At 52.1% G+C, this 18,029-nt stretch overlaps 2 protein-coding genes across 3 annotated transcripts; one reads left to right on the forward strand and one right to left on the reverse strand.

The window, feature by feature from the left end:
• Window positions 1–824: 824 nt before the first annotated feature.
• LOC122369682 (uridine 5'-monophosphate synthase-like) lies at window positions 825–12,583 on the reverse strand. Of its 2 annotated transcripts, none has more exons than XM_043344604.1 (10): window positions 12,065–12,583; window positions 11,488–11,653; window positions 9,996–10,109; window positions 6,974–7,117; window positions 5,582–5,704; window positions 5,047–5,155; window positions 4,350–4,528; window positions 3,815–3,936; window positions 3,173–3,387; window positions 825–2,789 (listed from the first exon to the last, which is right to left on the reverse strand). In XM_043344604.1, the coding sequence occupies exons 2-10, from the start codon at window positions 11,632–11,634 to the stop codon at window positions 2,503–2,505; spliced, it is 1,440 nt and encodes a 479-aa protein (XP_043200539.1). In that variant the 5' UTR covers window positions 11,635–11,653; window positions 12,065–12,583; the 3' UTR covers window positions 825–2,502. The 2 variants fall into 2 exon arrangements, with proteins under 2 accessions (XP_043200539.1, XP_043200540.1); XM_043344605.1 differs by having other exon boundaries at window positions 12,002–12,069.
• On the forward strand, window positions 11,661–17,831 carry LOC122369676 (protein phosphatase inhibitor 2-like). Its single transcript, XM_043344586.1, has 3 exons — window positions 11,661–11,667; window positions 12,603–12,668; window positions 16,565–17,831. Exons 1-3 carry the CDS (start codon window positions 11,661–11,663, stop codon window positions 16,771–16,773), a joined length of 282 nt encoding a protein of 93 aa, XP_043200521.1. The 3' UTR covers window positions 16,774–17,831.
• Window positions 17,832–18,029: the final 198 nt, after the last annotated feature.

An 18,029-nucleotide genomic window follows, 5' to 3' on the forward strand; every position in this document is an offset into this window, starting at 1 on the left:
CTCAGCGTTTGGGAGGACGGTGAGAGAGGATTGGAGGAGGAGCGGAGTGATGGTTAGCAGGGCGTTTGTGAAGAGGAAGATGTTTGAAGGGCTTTTAGGAGCGCGAAGATACTGAGAGGATGGGCGTTTCGGGGCAGGGAAAAGCACGGAGAAGTTGTAAGGGAGGCTTCCGAGGAGATATGTTTGGAGGACGAACGTTTAGGTGCAGAGGCGTTTGGCTGATGATGGGGGAGGCTTCATGATGCGGATGACGGAAAAAGTGCTGCTGTGTTTCTGGAGTGAAGGTGATACGAGCGATATTTTGTTTGCAATTGGACGGTGTGATATGATGAATTTCCTCGGTACATTGGACCCGTTTAGGTATCTGGATAGTCCACATGCACCTTTCTGCCGTTCAAAGGCAAAAACCATTATTTCATGTCAGAGGTCAAGGAAGCATAATGGATTTACGGGCAACTAAAGGCATAGTGCACAGAGTTCAGTAGCAGTGAAACCGATTTCGACAGTTTGTCAGAGACAGACAGACTGCTGTACTGTCGAAATCGCCTGCACTATTACTGAAATGTGTGCACTGCCACCTAAATTGGGTGCAAAAAGGTCTTCTTTTGCCTCCGCCATCCCGGGACCTCAAAGATGTGTTGTGTCGGCTTATTCAGTGACCTTGCTCTCAACGGATTGTTTTGTTCTTGGTTCTATAGCTAATATAAACAGTAAATAAAAGATGCAACATCTTGTAGGGTAAGACCATGAGCACTTCAAACAGCCTCGTCATCCACCGAGTGTCTCGCGTCAACATACTTTGAGGTGCACTCAGATGCATCGTGTTACTCGTCTACATATGTATTTTCATTCAGCTACACATACTGGGTAGACATCAGACCTCACTTTCGCTAAGGCACATGCTTTGAGATAAGCATTCTGCGATACAAATCATGGCATGCTCGTAAACATGGTATCAAATAGTTTCCTGGCTCGAACTGGCTGCGAAACGCCGAAAGCATGAACACTGGCACTGTTTAATTCCGACATTTCTGGAGCGGTCATGGTAATACGCTGGTGGGCTAGTTGTGGATTCACCACAATGTGCTCGATGGAACCACCACATTGTTCCCAACAAACAACGGCCGATTTCATGAACGGACGTCAAATACGTACACCTTGTCGCAAACCCATAACCCTCATCAAATTGGCCGCACGCATACACAGTGACTACAAGTCGAACAGCAATAGACGCAGAGAGTGCATCAAAGCTGGAACGACACGCAGTCAGCAACGTGAAGGCCAGACACACACGAGATTCCTACGGGAGGCCAGTCCCGTGTTTGTGGTCATATCGCACCACGTTCATCACGATGCACTGGATCAAGTCGGCGAAGAGCAAGCGGCCCTGAACTGTTCGGAAATGGCACGATTGTTGTACCTTGAGTGGCGAGTCATGAATGTCAATGTTTTATCAACTTGTGCTTACAGTATCCTTACAACAAAACGACTGTGAAAAAACTAACACGACACTTATAATCGGTGGTGCACGTATGGCGGGATAATGCATGGCACCGGGGCCAAGTTGCATACAGCGATTCGACAACAAACTTTTTACATTTAATTGCCAACGTATCTATGACGGATATGAGGATTGTATTTTGTGACAAATTTATTTACTTTAACCAGAAAGACTGAAAAAAAAAAACGAGAAAGGAACAAAAATGACGCATGTTATTGAATCGCTTTGCGAAACCAAGCCCTGGGTCGATAATACGGAATAACAGTGGAGTAGTCATGGAATAACAATGGGGTAATCATGGAATAACAATGGAATAACGTTCGGGTACGGAATGTTGGGATCTCACGCCCTTAGCAAAGGCCTGATACAATTGCACATCCAGATAAAACACAACTGGCGAACACACCAAGCCTTTCTACATGGTCACTGTGAGCCGCTTCTCCAAGCCATTCTAAATGCACGGCAGCCTCACAGTCCACACGTTTCCCAAACTCAGTCCAAGACGCTCTATGACGCAGCCCCGGGACAGGCGGGGCAGCTTGCCGGAATAAAGTTACAACTGTGACGAGATTGCACCCTCGTTACCACTTCTGCTTATTTACAGCGGCGTCACAGCGTTTCAAACATCTGACTTCATCACACTACCCCTATGCAATGCCCTAAGTATATCTGATACGAGTAACTTTTCTGAATCTCCAATACCACCTTGCTGTTGTAAAAAGATGCAGGCCAAACAGCTGATTTCACTATATAGACACATACTTGTGCTCATTCCCTTTTTGGCGATGACGGTAACAACAAAACAATTAGCTCCAGTTAATGGGAATGACACGACAGCCTGGTTTTGAGCATTTTGTCACATTGCTCTCAAACATTCAGAAAAGATGCCCATTTTAACTCTATCTTCCGCTCAATTGGTTCCCTACCCAGCTGCTCTCACTCAAAAAGCACTCTCTTCTTCTCCTTCTCTTCCTCTGCCGTCTCTCCCTCCCACTCTCCCGCTACTTCAGCCTCTGCAGGTAGGCACCGAACGCCCTCTGCGCGTACTCGCGGGCGGCGGCGGCCGGGTCCTCTGCGCGGGTGACGCCGCGGCCCACGATCACCACGTCGGCCCCTCTCTCCCCCACGGCTCTCTCCGGGGAGCTGTACTGCTGGCCGTGGCCGTCTGCCGTGGAGACCAGGCTCACGCCGGGCGTCAGCACCAGGAACCGCGGGTCGGAGGTCACCGACGACTGGGCGATGAAGCCGCAGGCAAAGTACGGGTGCGCCTCGGCCATCTTCACCACCGCTGTAAGATGGAGGGCGGGGCGGGGGGGTCAGGGCGGGACACGGAACGGCCAGCGACGAAGACGGAACAACACAATGGCCATAATCCTTCAGCTGAAATAGAACAAGAGGTAAAACATGCGGCAAAGGTGGACGCCACAATTGTAATACTATACGCGAAACGCTAAACACCGCATGATCAGCAAAGGTAAATTAAGAAAAATTCTAAGAAGGCTGGACTTAGCAGAGACCGAGAGCATTGACAATTATGGATCACGACATTTCGAATGCTCAAATGTAAAACCATGTCAAATAATAAGCAGAATCGCGAACTACCGTATGTTAAAAACACACAGCAAACACAGTCACTCCATTCCATCAAAACATTACCCTCCCCTCGCTCACCGGCGGTGTATGCGGGCTGCACCAGACACCCTTTGGAGGACATCTCGGCCACGAGCAGGGCGCCGCGCTCGGCGCCGGCGGCACGGTCGGAAAGCGCCGTCAGCTGGCCGTCGCCTGGCAACGCGTGCACGGTGACCAGGTGCGCCCAGTTGCTCACGGAGAACAGACCAGAGGAGTACTGGTCGGCAGACGTGCTGCCGATGTCGCCGTACTTCCTGGGGGAGGAGGTGAGATATGGTGTGAGAAAGTGATAGGTGAGAGGAAATGGCGAGCATGGGTAGAGGAAGGCGAGAGGGGAGTGCTGCAAAGTGAGAGGACGCTGGGATGAGATGAAAGACTGAGAGGGTGCTGAGGAGGAAGATGAAAGATGGTAGATGATAGCGAACACTCAGTGGAACGAGTATGGGAATTGAGAAAGAAACCAAACTTACTGGACTGCAAATTACTAGCAGCAGCAAATATCGTTTTCATCGAAACAATAAGTAAATAAAAATGTGCTCTCTTGAGCTGATTCTAATAAGCATTTTCCCGTTTGGCGAAACATGAACTGGTGTCCTGTGTTCGCCAGCGATCCCTACCAAGTCCTAATGTGTCCTCACTCCCCAGTCCTCATACCCTCAGCTGTCCTCCCGGCAGCCTCACCTGTCCTCGCAGAGGAGGAAGTTGTGCCGCTCGGCCAGCTCGGTCAGCTGTTTGGGAAACTCGGCCGTGAAGTCGGAGATAGAGTCCACGTGTGTCTTCAGCAGACAGATGTGCGGGCCCACCTGTGACAGAGAAATGAATATTAGACGGATAGCTGGACACTGAGCGGTAGTGATTGGTTAAACTCTCAATGGCATAGAAAATAAATACAACTGTGAACACACTAATAACTACGGGAAGAAAGCCCACTGCATTCACACGGGATTCAACACTGGGATGCGCTGACATCGGATTGCAGATAAAACTGGACGACTGGCCGGAAAGGTCGCTGACACTGAACATGGAACAGCTTGAACACTGCATAGCATAGCAGGGAATCCGACATTGAAAATATACTGGAATCTTGCAATGTTAGTAAGATACAGTTGATTTCGTAGACCAAGCAGAACATAAACAAATATTGGATAGCCACCGTAAGCATACGCCGTCGCCACCACCGCCATCCCCGCTGCCCCCTCCCCGTTGTTTCTCTTACCTTCTCAGCCAGCTGGAGTACGTCCCGCGCCGTGCCCAGGTCGGCGGCCACACACAGGTTGGTGCGCTTCTCCTCCATCAGTCGGAGGAGGCGGCGCACCAGCGGCTGCGAGGTGGTGGCTACCCGGTCACCGAACGACATCGAGAGGCGGCCCACAGACTCCTTATCAGGGGCGCCGTCTGTAAAGGGAAGGTCAGGTCAAGTCAGAACGACATCGAGAGGTGGCCCACAGACTCCTTATCAGGGGCGCCGTCTGTAAAGGGAAGGTCAGGTCAAGTCAGAACGACATCGAGAGGTGGCCCACAGACTCCTTATCAGGGGCGCCGTCTGTAAAGGGGAGGTCAGGTCAGAACTCAGAACGACATAGAGAGGCGGTCCACAGACTCCTTCTCTGAGCCTTTGGGGGAGGGGGAGGGACGTTAGCGCAGGGCAGGTCAGCAGGGTCATCGAGAGAGGCGACTGAAAGACTCCTCAGAGGCGCGCATCTGGGTGACGAGGGGAGGTCAGCTCAAGTCATGTCAGGTCAGTTCAACAAGGACAGACACTCGACAGACTCCTTTGAGCCACTGTCCGATGTGAGGGCGGTGGGGGAGGGGGACTGGCCGGATCCTCCCTCTCGCCATTTCCGCATAAATGCATCGTAAAGAGGACCCAGCTGGGAATCGAACCGCCGACCTCCCCACCCTGACCCACCGACCTGCGGGCTGTTTCCTGATGATGGTCTCCTGGCTCTCCTTCAGGAACCTGTTCACAGAGTCCACGTGCGCCTCGGTGATCTTCTTGTTCCTCAGAAGGATCTTCAGCATCTGGAGATAGACAGTCGACAACGAGTTACACATATGATTTACAAAAATGAAGAAACGCCCATTGTCATTGCTTACGAATTCGCTTGAGACAGGCATGGGTTTCTGACGCCGAAGTCGACAGGTGCATCCTGCCTTATTCCTGCCGCACTTGAGACCACATTGATGTTCAATCCGACCACACCCTGAATCCGACCTGTCTCAAATACTTCCTCTATGTCTATTGTCTAGTTAGCTGCATCCCCTGGCCTTCCTCCACCCCTCAGTCACAACACATCGCTCGTCCTGCCGTCCCTAGAACCATCAGACACCCAACACGTCAACCCCAATCCCCAACTGACACTAACGACAGTCCATCCAACCAAAGCTCTCCTCTGGCCCCACAACGCCCAGCCCCATCCTTATGACCCCCCCCCCCCCTCCACTTACCGATTCCATGTCGCACACCGATTTAATGGTGACTCCCAGGTTCTTGAGGTTGTTGGTGGCGCCCTGTTGTCTGTCCATGAACACCACTGCGTGGGTCACCTCCAGGCCACAGCCGCGCAGCGACTGGCGGGGAGAAGAGGGGCGGGTCAGGTCAGGTCAGGGCAGGTCAGGGCAGGGCAGCGCAGGGCAGGGCAGGACAGGGCAGGACAGGGCAGGACAGGGCAGGACAGGGCAGGGCAGGGCAGGACAGGGCAGGGCAGGGCAGGGCAGCGCAGGGTTTCTGACACAGGGCAGCACAGATCAGAGCGGGGCAGGGCAGGGCAGAGCAGGGCAGGCCTCCAGGCCACAGCTCGATACGTTGCGGATACGGCCAGGGCATCTGCCGGGTTCCAGGGAGGTAATCTATTACAGTGAGTCGCATGCCCTTCCACACTGATAATAACAAAAAAAAGTTCACTAAAATTGATGCTGTCAAATGATACGCTCCAACAAACTAAATGGTACGCTCAAATCACATTGCCAGAATGCTCCGGTCGCTCGCGTTATCTCATCGCAAAGTATTAAACCTTGCTGAATGACCTCAAGGGGACGGAGTCGATTTGGATAAGGTTGCATTGCATCACTACGTGACGTCATCCACCACTGTATATTTGAGTACGCAGCAGTTTAAGAGCTTAGAAAGGGTACAAACAGCACTGTCCCTATGTTTCGACACTACGGTATGGCATTAGTTGTGTTTATGCAAGATTCAGTTTATGTTCGAGTGTCAATGACTATTTCGTCATTTTGAAGGGAGCTCTAATGAATGACCAAACTCATCTGGATGATTTTATGCCGGGCAATGCGTACCAATTAAATAGTTAAACTACTCACTTTTTCTGTTTTCGCTCTAACTGTTGTATTCCGTTATAAAGAAAAGGGATAAAAAGAGGCATATTGTGGCTAACTAGAAAAAAAAACGTTGAAGCAATACTTTCCCATTACAACAGATAAGCAAAATGACCTCGAGCGTCAGCGACTAACCCTCACACCTCCCTTCCCGGGCTGGCGACCACCCCCACCAGAGAGCGGGTGGTGAAGGGAAAATCACGTATGACTTCACCGTCTCCGGGGTGGCCATTTGAGCGGCAGGGCACCGGCAGGCGGTCCCCACGGGACACTCCCGAGCCACAAAACAAACAAAACACAAAACTAACAAAACAAACGAAATGACCAACTCTCCACGGTGGTGTAAAACTACCACAGCCGCCGACTCAACACAGCGGAGCTAGGACCCCCGAAGCCTGACCTGACCAAGTTACTCACCACAGCGGAGCTGGAACCCCCAAGGCCTGACCAAGTTTCTCACCACGAACACGGCGGTATGAAACCACGGCAGTCTACTCGACTCACCACGGCCGTCTCATAGACGCTGGAGCCGCTGACAATGACGTCTTCGATGATGAAGCAGTTGTCGCCCTCCTTAAAGTGGCCCTCGATGAGCCTCTTGGTGCCGTAGGACTTTTCCTCCTTCCTTCTGATCAGCATCGGCAGCTTCTGCGGGCGCCAGGAGGGCGGCACCGTCAGGATCGGGACGGTCAAAACGCAGATGTGGAGTGGGGGGATAGGTAAGGTTGTTGGTGCAGATGAGGCGTCCAAGCTGCATGGCCTCGTGGCTTTACACTATTCAGCTCAGAAAATAAAGTGAAAATAGAGCGATTACGAATAAGTGCTTCATTACACTTCACCCGTGCTCTCAAGCATCACCTCCCACTCTGGAAGGTGCATTTTTAATTAATTCAATTAATGACTGAGGGACGTATGGCACTCTGACACTGGAGAAATCGACCTATGCGGTCACCTAGTAACCAACCCTCTCCGCTCCCTCGGCAGACTTCAGGCCTCAGGCGTCAAACATCAGAAGCCCTTACCAGCGCTATGAACCTGCGCTATCTATTGAAATCCAACACCGCCGCCGACTTGTGTACTACCCAGTAGGTAGTATTCCAGCGGTCAGACCAGACGCTGCCCTCTTTACCCCTCTCCCCGCCCCTCTGGCCCGCATTCTACCCCTCCCCCCGCCCCACTGACCCCCTCTGCCGCTCTGCAGACCGCAGCGTAACCTGAGACCCGGGCTGTGCAGCCGACCCGGAGTGGCATGTGTGTTCGACGCGCGGCTCCGATACATTGCCAGCACTAGCAGTGACTCCGAGACGATTGAGTGCAATGATATAAGGGTCGAGGGAGTAGGGACTGGGGAGATGTCTTCTGGATGTCCTAAGTAATCAGGGAAAAGGCACGCATGGTTAGACTGGCGAGGGATAATAAATAACAAGCCGTTAAATAGCTAAAAAATGGCCCGTAACAAACCAGATTTGAAAAAAATCAATTATCCAAGCCGCCTCGTGAGTACCAGCCGACTACATCCAGATTCCACCCTCTAGTGGCTCCCGCATTCCAACAGACATCCATACAAGGTCGTTCGCCATTCAAACAAGTTCCCTCATTCGACGCGTGTCGTAACGTAACCGCGGATACGTCGACCGTGCCACCTCGGCACGCGCTGTGCCCCTGTTCAAGGTCACGCGTCAGGTCACCGAGGTGTGTTGCCAGGCGGCCGGACAGTCTCAAAGTGATAGCGATCGCGTGGTGTGGGGCCCTCTGTAACTGATGTCTGGATTTGGGCGAGTTCGGCCTAGGACGCAACGGTGTGGGATGCATTAAATGTGTATTGGCAGCAGATGTGGAGTGTAGATGACACAGGAGGTTGCATTCCAAAAAAGTGTCTTATTCTCGGAAATCTAACAAACACGTGTCACAAAAAAATATATCCTAAAAAGGTAAAATTGGCCACCGAGAAAACCTTCCATGCGACCTCACATCCGCCACCCCGATTGGTCACGTTCATCAAACCCTTGCATGATGCAAATACCCAACCCAGTGCCTCCCCATTTGTGTCTGTGCATAATGGGTGCTTCCTGTGCAGTCTAGGTACGAGTGACAGGGACAACGAGGCGCAATGACCGGTCATTGGCTGGATAAGGTATGTCAATGACAATATCCTGCACATTGCACAATGCACATGGGACCACTGGCGGGACGGAAAACCGGGCTAAGATACGGGATGGCACGACTGTGTGTACTTCTCAGGATAATCCTCGCGTGGCTGAACTCAATTCCACGTCATTTTTGCAGGTCTTAGCAAGCTTCCCATGTAGGAACGGCACATGATCCCACAAATACGATCAAATACGCTGATCAAACACAATCATAAATGAATTTGGGCTGCATCATAACGACACAGACGGCACCAGGATCTAGGTAGTGGGGGCCTTGGTTCGAGTCTCTCCGGCGCTCCATAAATTAGACTCCTGACAGCTTCTGATGGGATGGTCTGCGGTTGGTGGGAGCACAGACGTGTATGGTGGGAGCAGCAGCTGGTGTCAGTTAAATGAAACAAGCCATATCTGAGCGTGTGGGCTGTCAACGGCTACGTACAGAACGGGAAAGAGAACTCGTGACTGTCGTGAGTGACTTCATGAGCGAACTCCAAATCACGTGTTTCATGACCGGTATACTGACACGCTCCAGGTCACAGCGTGTCGAAATACCTCCGGAGAGTGCTACTGCCGTCCCTTTACACACGTCATCGCGGGGTCTGGCACTGGCCCTTGGCCGACGTCTGCACAGTATCATACAGCGGCTACTGGCGCGCAGACCCCGGAGCCGTTTGTATAAACCGATCAATTCATTTCAAACGCATTCTAGTTAGGTACAAAGTACAAAGAGCACTCTCGGGCGCGGAAAAAGACGACAGGAGTTCCTATCCACGCCATGGTAAGGGGTGTCGTTACGCCACGTACTCCCAAATCCCAAGGATTCATAGCTTTCGCAAGCCCGAAATACATTATTGTCGCAAATATTAAGAAGTTAACCCTACATAGCTTGACTTAAGCCGGACCTATCGCTATTTCGTCATGCGGGACCATAGGTACAGGGCGAGTGAAGACCCCTCCTTCACGTTTCACCGCAAATTTAGCTAGAGCGTCGCGGAAAAAAACAGAGCACGCACCATTACAAGACACAGCGATTGGTGACCTATTTTAATGTCACAAGTGAAACAGTTACCTCTGAGGTCAGTTACCCCTACCCCCACCCCCATTCGGGTGGTCATCCCACTTTTTGGTGAGGGATTTTCCAGTCTGATACCCAAGGCAAATTTTAACTTTGTGACACTGCTGGAAAGTGGAAAGGCAATCTTGGCTTCATTCCAAATAAAATGTGATCATTAGTCAGTGTAAGGTTAGTTTAGGTACAAAGATCATGATCTTAGCCATTGGTACTGACTAATGAGAGCTTCCCTCAGCATACCTGACAATCACCTCTGCCCATAGTACCTATGCCCAGCCCAGGGTATTTGAGTGGCCCAGCCTACCTGTTTGGTGGCTACTATGGTGGCCATAGGCAGGGCAGTGTATGGCACTCCACACACCGAGGTGAACTGGGCGTCCTTGGGGCGGCACTCCCACAGCAGGTCAGCCACATCCTCCTGTGAAAGAGTGTAGCTTAATCATAATGAGGATATAATGTACCAGAAAAAACCTGCAGAATGACAACCTAGCTGAGCATAGTCAATTTTATTACCTTTATGTGAATTTCCTACAAGATAATTTGGACATTAAATGCAGGCAGAGGTGCCAAGGTTTAACCCGCGCCCGGCTGGGGGTCCTGGATTTCCACGCCCTGCTGGGGGGGGGGGGGTGTCTGAACACCCCCCCTTCTAACTCGGCTCCTGGGCCACGTAGCGATACGCGGAAGGCGGCGTTCGAAAGAGCGCCAAAAATAATGACGAAATCACTTCGGTCAATTTTTTGGTCAGGTCAAAGGTCAGGTCACCAGAGGTCATTGAAGGCAAAATTTCGCCGATTTCCAGGTCGAATGTCGACAATTTCCAAGAAGCCAACGCATAACTCGGGAACCAATAGAGCTACAGCGCCGCGGAAAAGCGCATTCGATAGCCCTATTAACGCCCTTTCTGAATATTTTCCTCAGATTTGACCTAACGTCAACGGTTTTGCCTGCAGGGGGCAAAAACTGCCAAAATAGCCGATTTTTTCGAAAACAGTTTTTCTGCCATAACTTTTGACCCAAGCCTTGTACGAGCTTACTTTTACCGGCATCGTGTTCCTCTCGTCAAGACGCATCGAATGAACTATAACTTGACCTTGAAAGGTCAACTTGAAAATTTGACCTCAGGTCAAGGTCATGACCTGACCGGAAAGGGTCATGTTGCATATCAGTCGATCCGTATCGTCAAGCTGAACACATCTAAGGCGTTTTCATCGCTCTAGCATGCCTCTATCAAAAGTTATTTGCGAAAAACTGTTAGATACCATTCGTGACCTAAGATGACCTCAGGGCATAAACAGGGGTCACAGACACCATTTTCATGTTAAGTAAGTCTAAACCACTTGTAATCCAGTGTTTGGGAGTGTTTATAATGTCTTTTGTTCAAAAGAAGCGCATTTCAATTTTCTCCCATTGACTTATAATGGGGAGGTCGCAAAATTGACCTGACCTTAGGTCATCGATATCAAAATTCTGAGATATACATTTTGTACATGCTATTGCTCTTAGCAATCGCTTAAAGTTTCAAAGCGATCGGTCACTCGGTGTAGCTATGGCAGACATTGAAACTTTTTATGAGGTGAGGTCACTTCAAGTGACCTGGTGACCTGACCTTGAATGACCTTGGTCTGAAATTTTCACAACATGTGTAGAATTGATGTATGATAAGGTGTACCAAAAACGGCGGCGCTCCGCGCCGCCGTTTTTGAGATATTCGCGAAAAACCACAAGGGGGGGTGTTCAAACACCCCCCCCCCAGCAGGGCGCGGGTTAAGCTCAGTGACTATAAATAGGCTTACCATCAACTCAGGGTAGCTGACTACTACCCTGAGGTCAAAGTATATGGGGGAGACCAGTCCACTCTTCAGAGTGAACTGTCCAAACTTGACTCCCTGCACATCAAACAGCCTCAAAATCACATCCTCCAGCCTCTTCTCAAATGACATCTTGATGCTGAGACAATGCCTGAAAAATGGGGAGTCAGATAATTCAATTTAAACTTTGCAATTCATGTCAGAAAACACTTCTGGACCATGCAAAATGACTGATTTCGGAATAGCTTCAGCATATTCAACTTTCAGAATAGGCATCAAGTAAGACTCCCAATTGAAGAGAGCTTGTCATGTCTAAAGAGGCAAATCCAAATGTCAAAAAATGTATCACAAATTAGGTAGGGAGCTACTACGATACCGTAGAGCAAAGCAATAATGAAGACATCACACGATTCACGATATCACGAACACTCCCAAGCATATAAAAGAATTGTGTCTCAACAAATGGCCTCGAACCTCCACATCAACATGCGTGGCCGACCTGTAATGTCAAATAAATAAATCCACCGAGCCGAGTGCCTCCCGCAGCAGCACCTCCCCTCACCAGCGCCAGGAGTCAAATGACTTGAAATGACTTGCCGCGTGGTCAAATGAGTCCGCCTAGTTCGCCGAACATATTCGGATTCAGATTCATATTCGAAATAAATGGTCTGCGGACTACTCAGAATGACTCAAAAATGATTTCGACTATACAATTTGACCTTCCCAATTCAATGAGGGTAAAATCTAAGCGCGGCACGGTCAATTTGCAGAGTGACCTCAGGTCAAAGTTACATAGGTCATGTACTGCGGACTATTTAGATTGCTTCAAAAATCATTTTGACCTTTTGAATTTTAATTTCTAGCATAACTTATATTAAATTTAAGCGCGGCACGCCCCAAGAGCAGTTTTTCGTTGACTTGAAATACAAGGTCGTTAGCATTTTTCAGTTTAGGGACTATCTCAAATTTCGTGAGAATAATTTTGGTTTTACAATTTTGCTTTTAATAGTCAACAAAAATTATATCTAAGCGCGGCACGACTCAAATATAGATATATGTATAAAAATAATTACAAGTTTTAATTCAAACATGGCCGCCAGGCATCTTGACTGACGCGTTTGATTCGATCTCGGCGCGTAAACAAAAGGCCATTAGGCAAACATATAGTGTGTTATAGTGTATTAAATTGTGTTTTTAAGTGTTTTTATATACTTTGGTGAGGTCTGTGTATTAGATTGCATGCTCTGTTGATACGCTAGGATAGTCCTTTGCATATTTTTTGCAAAGAAACATATTAAGCCTTGCTTAGTCAATCCTAAAGCCCTCATAACACCCTCTTCAAAAAATCTACTTTATCATGTAAGTACATACCTACCTGTGCAATGCAATATGAAGTCCTAATTTATCCCAATATAATGCCTACTGAGACCTAACACCTACCTCTGCTTTTTGGTATCTGCTGCAGTTTAAATGGAGATGAACTTAGTCAAAGCTAACTGGCCAATGTCAATTAGAATCGGGGGCAGCTCGGACATATGCAGCATAGATGTAGAGCTGCTCTGTCTGCGTCATTCCCAGGTGATGTCAGCCGCCCACTCTGCTGGTATGCAGAGCCTAAGGCTGCTGAAGCATTTGAGCAATCTTGTTCCATATGCCCGCTGCTTAAAATGAGCCGCAACAGCTGATCCGATCCGTCTGAGTGTGCTCAACATTCTTCCCTCCCGTTATGTGTCCACTGTTCAGTGAGGAACTAGTGCATCGATCCCCAGCCGTAGCAGGTGGTGCTGGAGACTCAGCTGGAGCTGCTGGTGTTTCTGTAACTCCCCCTTCCCCAGTGAGAAGCTGGTGCTGCTGATGTCTATAACTCCCCCTCCACCTCCCTATTCAGGAGCTGGTGCTGCTGATGTCTGCCTCTGTCTGCGACTGTCGGCCTCTGTCAGCCTCTGTTGACCCCTGTTGACCCCTGTTGACCATGTCCACCTCTGTCATCCCTTGTCGACCCCTCTGTCAACCTCTTCTGTCGACCTTTGTTGACCCTGCCCTGCCCTGCCCTGCCCTGCCCTGGCTCGTGTCAGCTCCTGTCAGCTCCTTGTTGACCTCTGTCGACCTCTGTAGACCCTGCAACCAATGCCCTGCCCTGCCCTGGCTCCTGCCCTGCCCTGGCTCCTGTCAGCTCCTTGTTGACCTCTGTCGACCTCTGTCAATCTCTGTCGACCTCTTCTTACGACCTCTTCTGTCGACATCTTTTGTCGACCTCTGTTGACCTCTGTTGACCCTGCCCTGCCCTGGCTCCTGCCCTGCCCTGGCTCCTGCCAGCTCCTGTCAGCTCCTTGTCGACCTCTGTTGACCCTGCCCTGCCTTGCCCTGTCCTGGCTCCTGTCAGCTCCTGTCAGCCCTCCTGTCAGCCCTCCTGTCAGCTCCTGTCAGCTCCTTGTCGACCTCTGTCAACCTCTGTCAACCCTGTCCTGCCCTGCCCTGCCCTGACTCCTGCCTTGCCCTGTCCTGGCTCCTGTCCGCTCTCCTGTTAGCTCCTGTCACCTCCTGTCAGCTCCTGTCAGCTCCTGTATAACTCCCCTTCCCTATTCAGGAGCTGGTGCTGCTGATATCTGCCTCTGTCCGCTCTGTCCGCCTCTGTAGACCTCTGTCTGCCTCTGTCGACCTCTCTCGACCTCTGTCGACCTCTGTGGACACATGTCGACCCCTGTCGACCCTGCCCTGCCCTGCCCTGGCTCCTGTCAGCTCCTTGTCAACCACTGTTGACCTCTGTCAACCTCTGTCGACCTCTGTCGATCTCTGTCAACCTCTGTCGACCTCTTCTTCTGTCGACCTCTTTTATCGACCTCTGTCGACCCTGCCCTGCCCTGCCTTGGCTCCTGCCCTGCCCTGCCCTGGCTCCTGTCAGCTCCTTGTCAACCTCTGTCGACCTCTGTCGACAGGGGCGATGCCAGGTACCATCAACAGTGGGGAATGGAATGACTGACCGAGGTGACTCGAGGTACCGTAAACAGTGGGGCAGGGGCGACTCTGTCCGACCTGACCGAAGTCTGTCCGACCTGGCAGAGGTATGTGGGACCTAACAAAGGTATGTGTGACCTGACAGAGGTATGTGGGACCTAACAGAGGTATGCAAGACCTGTCAGAGGTCTGTAGGAGCTTACAGAGATATGTGGAACCTGACAGACGTCTGACAACCCTGGCCGAGGTCTGTCAGGCACCTGACTGAGGTTTTTCGGATCTGACTGAGGTCTGTCAGACCTGACCAAGGTCTGCCCCACCTGTCAGACGTTTGCGGGACCTGACAGAGGTATATGGGACCTGACAGAGGTATGTAAGACCCGACAGAGCTATGTGGGACCTGACAGGTATGTAAGACCTGTCAGAGGTCTGTAGGAGCTGACAGAGATATGTGGAACCTGACAGAAGTCTGACAACCCTGGCCGAGGTCTGTCAGAAACCTGATTGAGGTATTTCAGACCGGTCTGAGGTCTCAGACCTGATTGAGGTCTCTCCGACCTGACCGAGGTCTGTCAGGTCCTATGTGGACCCTCCCTGTCTGTAGGAGCTGACAGAGATATATGGAACCTGACAGACGCCTGACAAACCTGGCCGAGGTCTGTCAGAGACCTGACTGAAGTTATATGACATCTGATAGGTCTAACAGACCTCTGTCATGTCCCTCATACCTCTGTCAGGTCTCGCAAACGTCTGGCAAGTCGGACAGACCTTGGTCAGGTCTGACAGGCCTCATTCAGGTCTGAGAGACCTCAGTCAGTTGTCTGACAGACCTCGGCCAGGGTTGTCAGACGTCTGTGAGACTGGGAGAGACCTCGGTCAGATCTGAAAGACCTCTGTCAGGTCTGGCAGACCTCGGTCAGGTCGGCGAGACCTCGGTCAGGTCTGAGAGACCTCGGTCAGATCTGAAAGACCTCAATCAGGTCTCTGACAGACCTCGGCCAGGGTTGTCAGACGTCTGTCAGGTTCCATATATCTCTGTCAGCTCCTACAGACCTCTGTCAGGTCTCACATACCTCGGTCAGGTCTGACAGACCTCTCTCAAATCTCACATACCTCTGTCACGTCTGACAGACCTCGGTCTGGTCTGACAGTCCTCGGTCAGGTCGGACAGACCTCGGTCAGGTCTGAGAGACTTCAGTCAGGTCTTTGATAAACCTCGGCCAGGGTTGTCAGACGTCTGTCAGGTTCAACATATCTCTGTCAGCTCCTACAGACCTCTGTCAGGTCTCACATACCTCTGTCAGGTCTGACAGACCTCTGTCAGGTCTGACAGACCTCCGTCAGGTCGGAGAGATCTCGGTCAGGTCTGAGAGACCTCGGTCAGATCTGAAAGACCTCAGTCAGGTCTTTGACAGACCTCGGCCAGGGTTGTCAGACGTCTGTCAGGTTCCACATATCTCTGTAAGCTCCTACAGACCTCTGACAGGTCTTACATACCTCTGTCAGGTCCCACATACCTCTGTCAGGTCTGGCAGACCTTGGTCAGGTCGGAGAGACCTCGGTCAGGCCTGAAATATCTCAGTCAGGTCTTTGACAGACCTCGGCCAGGGTTGTCAGACGTCTGTCAGGTTCCACATATCTCTGTCAGCTCCTACAGACTTCGGTCAGGTCTCACATACCTCTGTCAGGTCTGACATACCTCGGTCAGGTCGGAGAGACCTCGGTCAGGTCTGAGAGACCTCGGTCAGGTCTGAGAGACCTCGGTCAGGTCTGAGAGACCTCGGTCAGGTCTGAGAGACCTCGTTCAGATCTGAAAGACCTCAGTCAGGTCTCTGACAGACTTCCGTCAGGCTCGACAGATCTTTGTCAGGTCCGACAAACTCAACAAGGCATCCTCGGACCGATCAGCAGGGAGCGCAGGGCTGCACCGGCCGAACTGCTGCCGCATGACGGGCCCGTGAGTCATGACCGCCGGGATGACGGTGCGTCCCGCGTCACCAGTCACCCCACCCCTACCGTCTCCTGTCTGTCTGTATCTGACACCCACGCACCCCCTACATTCCTCTGTCTGCCTGTACCTGACACCCCCTCCCCGTCTGCCCCACAGCGGCGCACCGCCAGTTCGAGGCCAAGCGCAAGTCGCACTACAACGAGTTCTACGCGGTGAAGCTGGCCCGGCAGCTGATGGAGAAGGACGAGGAGTTGCTGGAGGCCGAGTCGGAGGAGGGCGCCGGCCCGTCCTCGACTGCCGGGCCGTCCTCATCGTCTGCCGAGCCGACCCCGGCCGCTGACTCGGCTCCGTCGACCAGCTCGTAGACGGACGACCCGCCGAGACCGGCCCGGCGCCGGAGCCCGTCTGTGTATTGGTTTGGCTGGCGCACTGTGTGTCCGGCCCGGTGCAGCCATTTGTGATACGGTTCAGCCAGAACGCTGCTGCTCCTGCTAACGGTGTGAAGCGGTGGACGTCACGTCAACACCACCGTCACGTCACTGCAACCGTCAGTCACGTCACGTCTTGTCGCCGGATCGACAGCCGCCGTGACGGGACCGGGAGGGCAGCCCAGCTGTGTGCCGCAGAGTCTGACGGAGGACTCCTCTAGGACAAAGGAACAAAGGTGGTGGCTCATCCCACCATGGTGGTGCCCCGGCGGCTGGCGCGCGCGGAAGCCACTCGTGGTCGCCAAGAAGCGTCATGCCGGTCCGACCAGCTCTCGGTGGACACATCCGTTAGCGCCGCGTCAGGCGGGCAGTGCGGCCGGCGGTCGCGCTGGGGGAGGCGGCGTGCCCATCGACCCGGCGACGCAGTGATGGAGGCCGCCGGCGGACTCAGACGGCCGCGGGACACGTATGTGATACCTCGCTGACCGAGAGCCGGCCGGCCACCCGCTCCGGCGCGGAGCCGAGGCTTTATTTATCGCTGGGGACGGACAGCGCGTGCCGCTGGGGGCCCGTGCTGATCCCGCCGACGGCGTTGTCCTATGATGCTGCAGTGCAGCGCGTACTCTGTAGAGTGTAGGGACGTAAGAGGCATCAAATTACGGCGCGGAAGTGCGCCAGCTCGGAAAGTCGCCGGCCTTCTGATACAAGGTCGGTACCTACTTCCAGGCCGACGGCTCGAGGGACCGGCCCAGTGCCGTCGCCAGGCTCATCAGTGGAATAGCGCGCTAGGATGGATGTTATGAATGTACAGTCAACGTCTCCGCGCGGGCCTGCGTTAGACCATCGATAATGTCCTGTTCGCTCCTCGTGCATGTCTGTGTTTGTTTGGGTGCGTGTGCAGCGCAGATTGTGTGGGTGGGTGTATCACAGATAGCGTCTGATTGTCGCCGTTGTAACAAGGATTGTTGCAATAAACGTCGAATGCTGGTGTCACACGCCGCGCGCTCTTTTGTCCCCTTCCATCGACCCTGCGGCGCCACCACCCACTCCGCCGTTGGAGGACATCAGCTCCTGAATAGGGAGGGGGGAGTTACAGACATCAGCAGCACCAGCTTCTAACTCTTTCGTTCTAATACCCGTTCTAATACTCCCAACACCCGTTGTTGTCCAGGAGTTGAGTTGGAAATGGGGGG

The sequence above is a fragment of the Amphibalanus amphitrite genome, unplaced genomic scaffold, assembly GCF_019059575.1.
Source record: "Amphibalanus amphitrite isolate SeventyFive unplaced genomic scaffold, NRLGWU_Aamphi_draft 001061F_arrow, whole genome shotgun sequence".
In the NCBI taxonomy this organism is placed as follows: domain Eukaryota; kingdom Metazoa; phylum Arthropoda; class Thecostraca; order Balanomorpha; family Balanidae; genus Amphibalanus; species Amphibalanus amphitrite.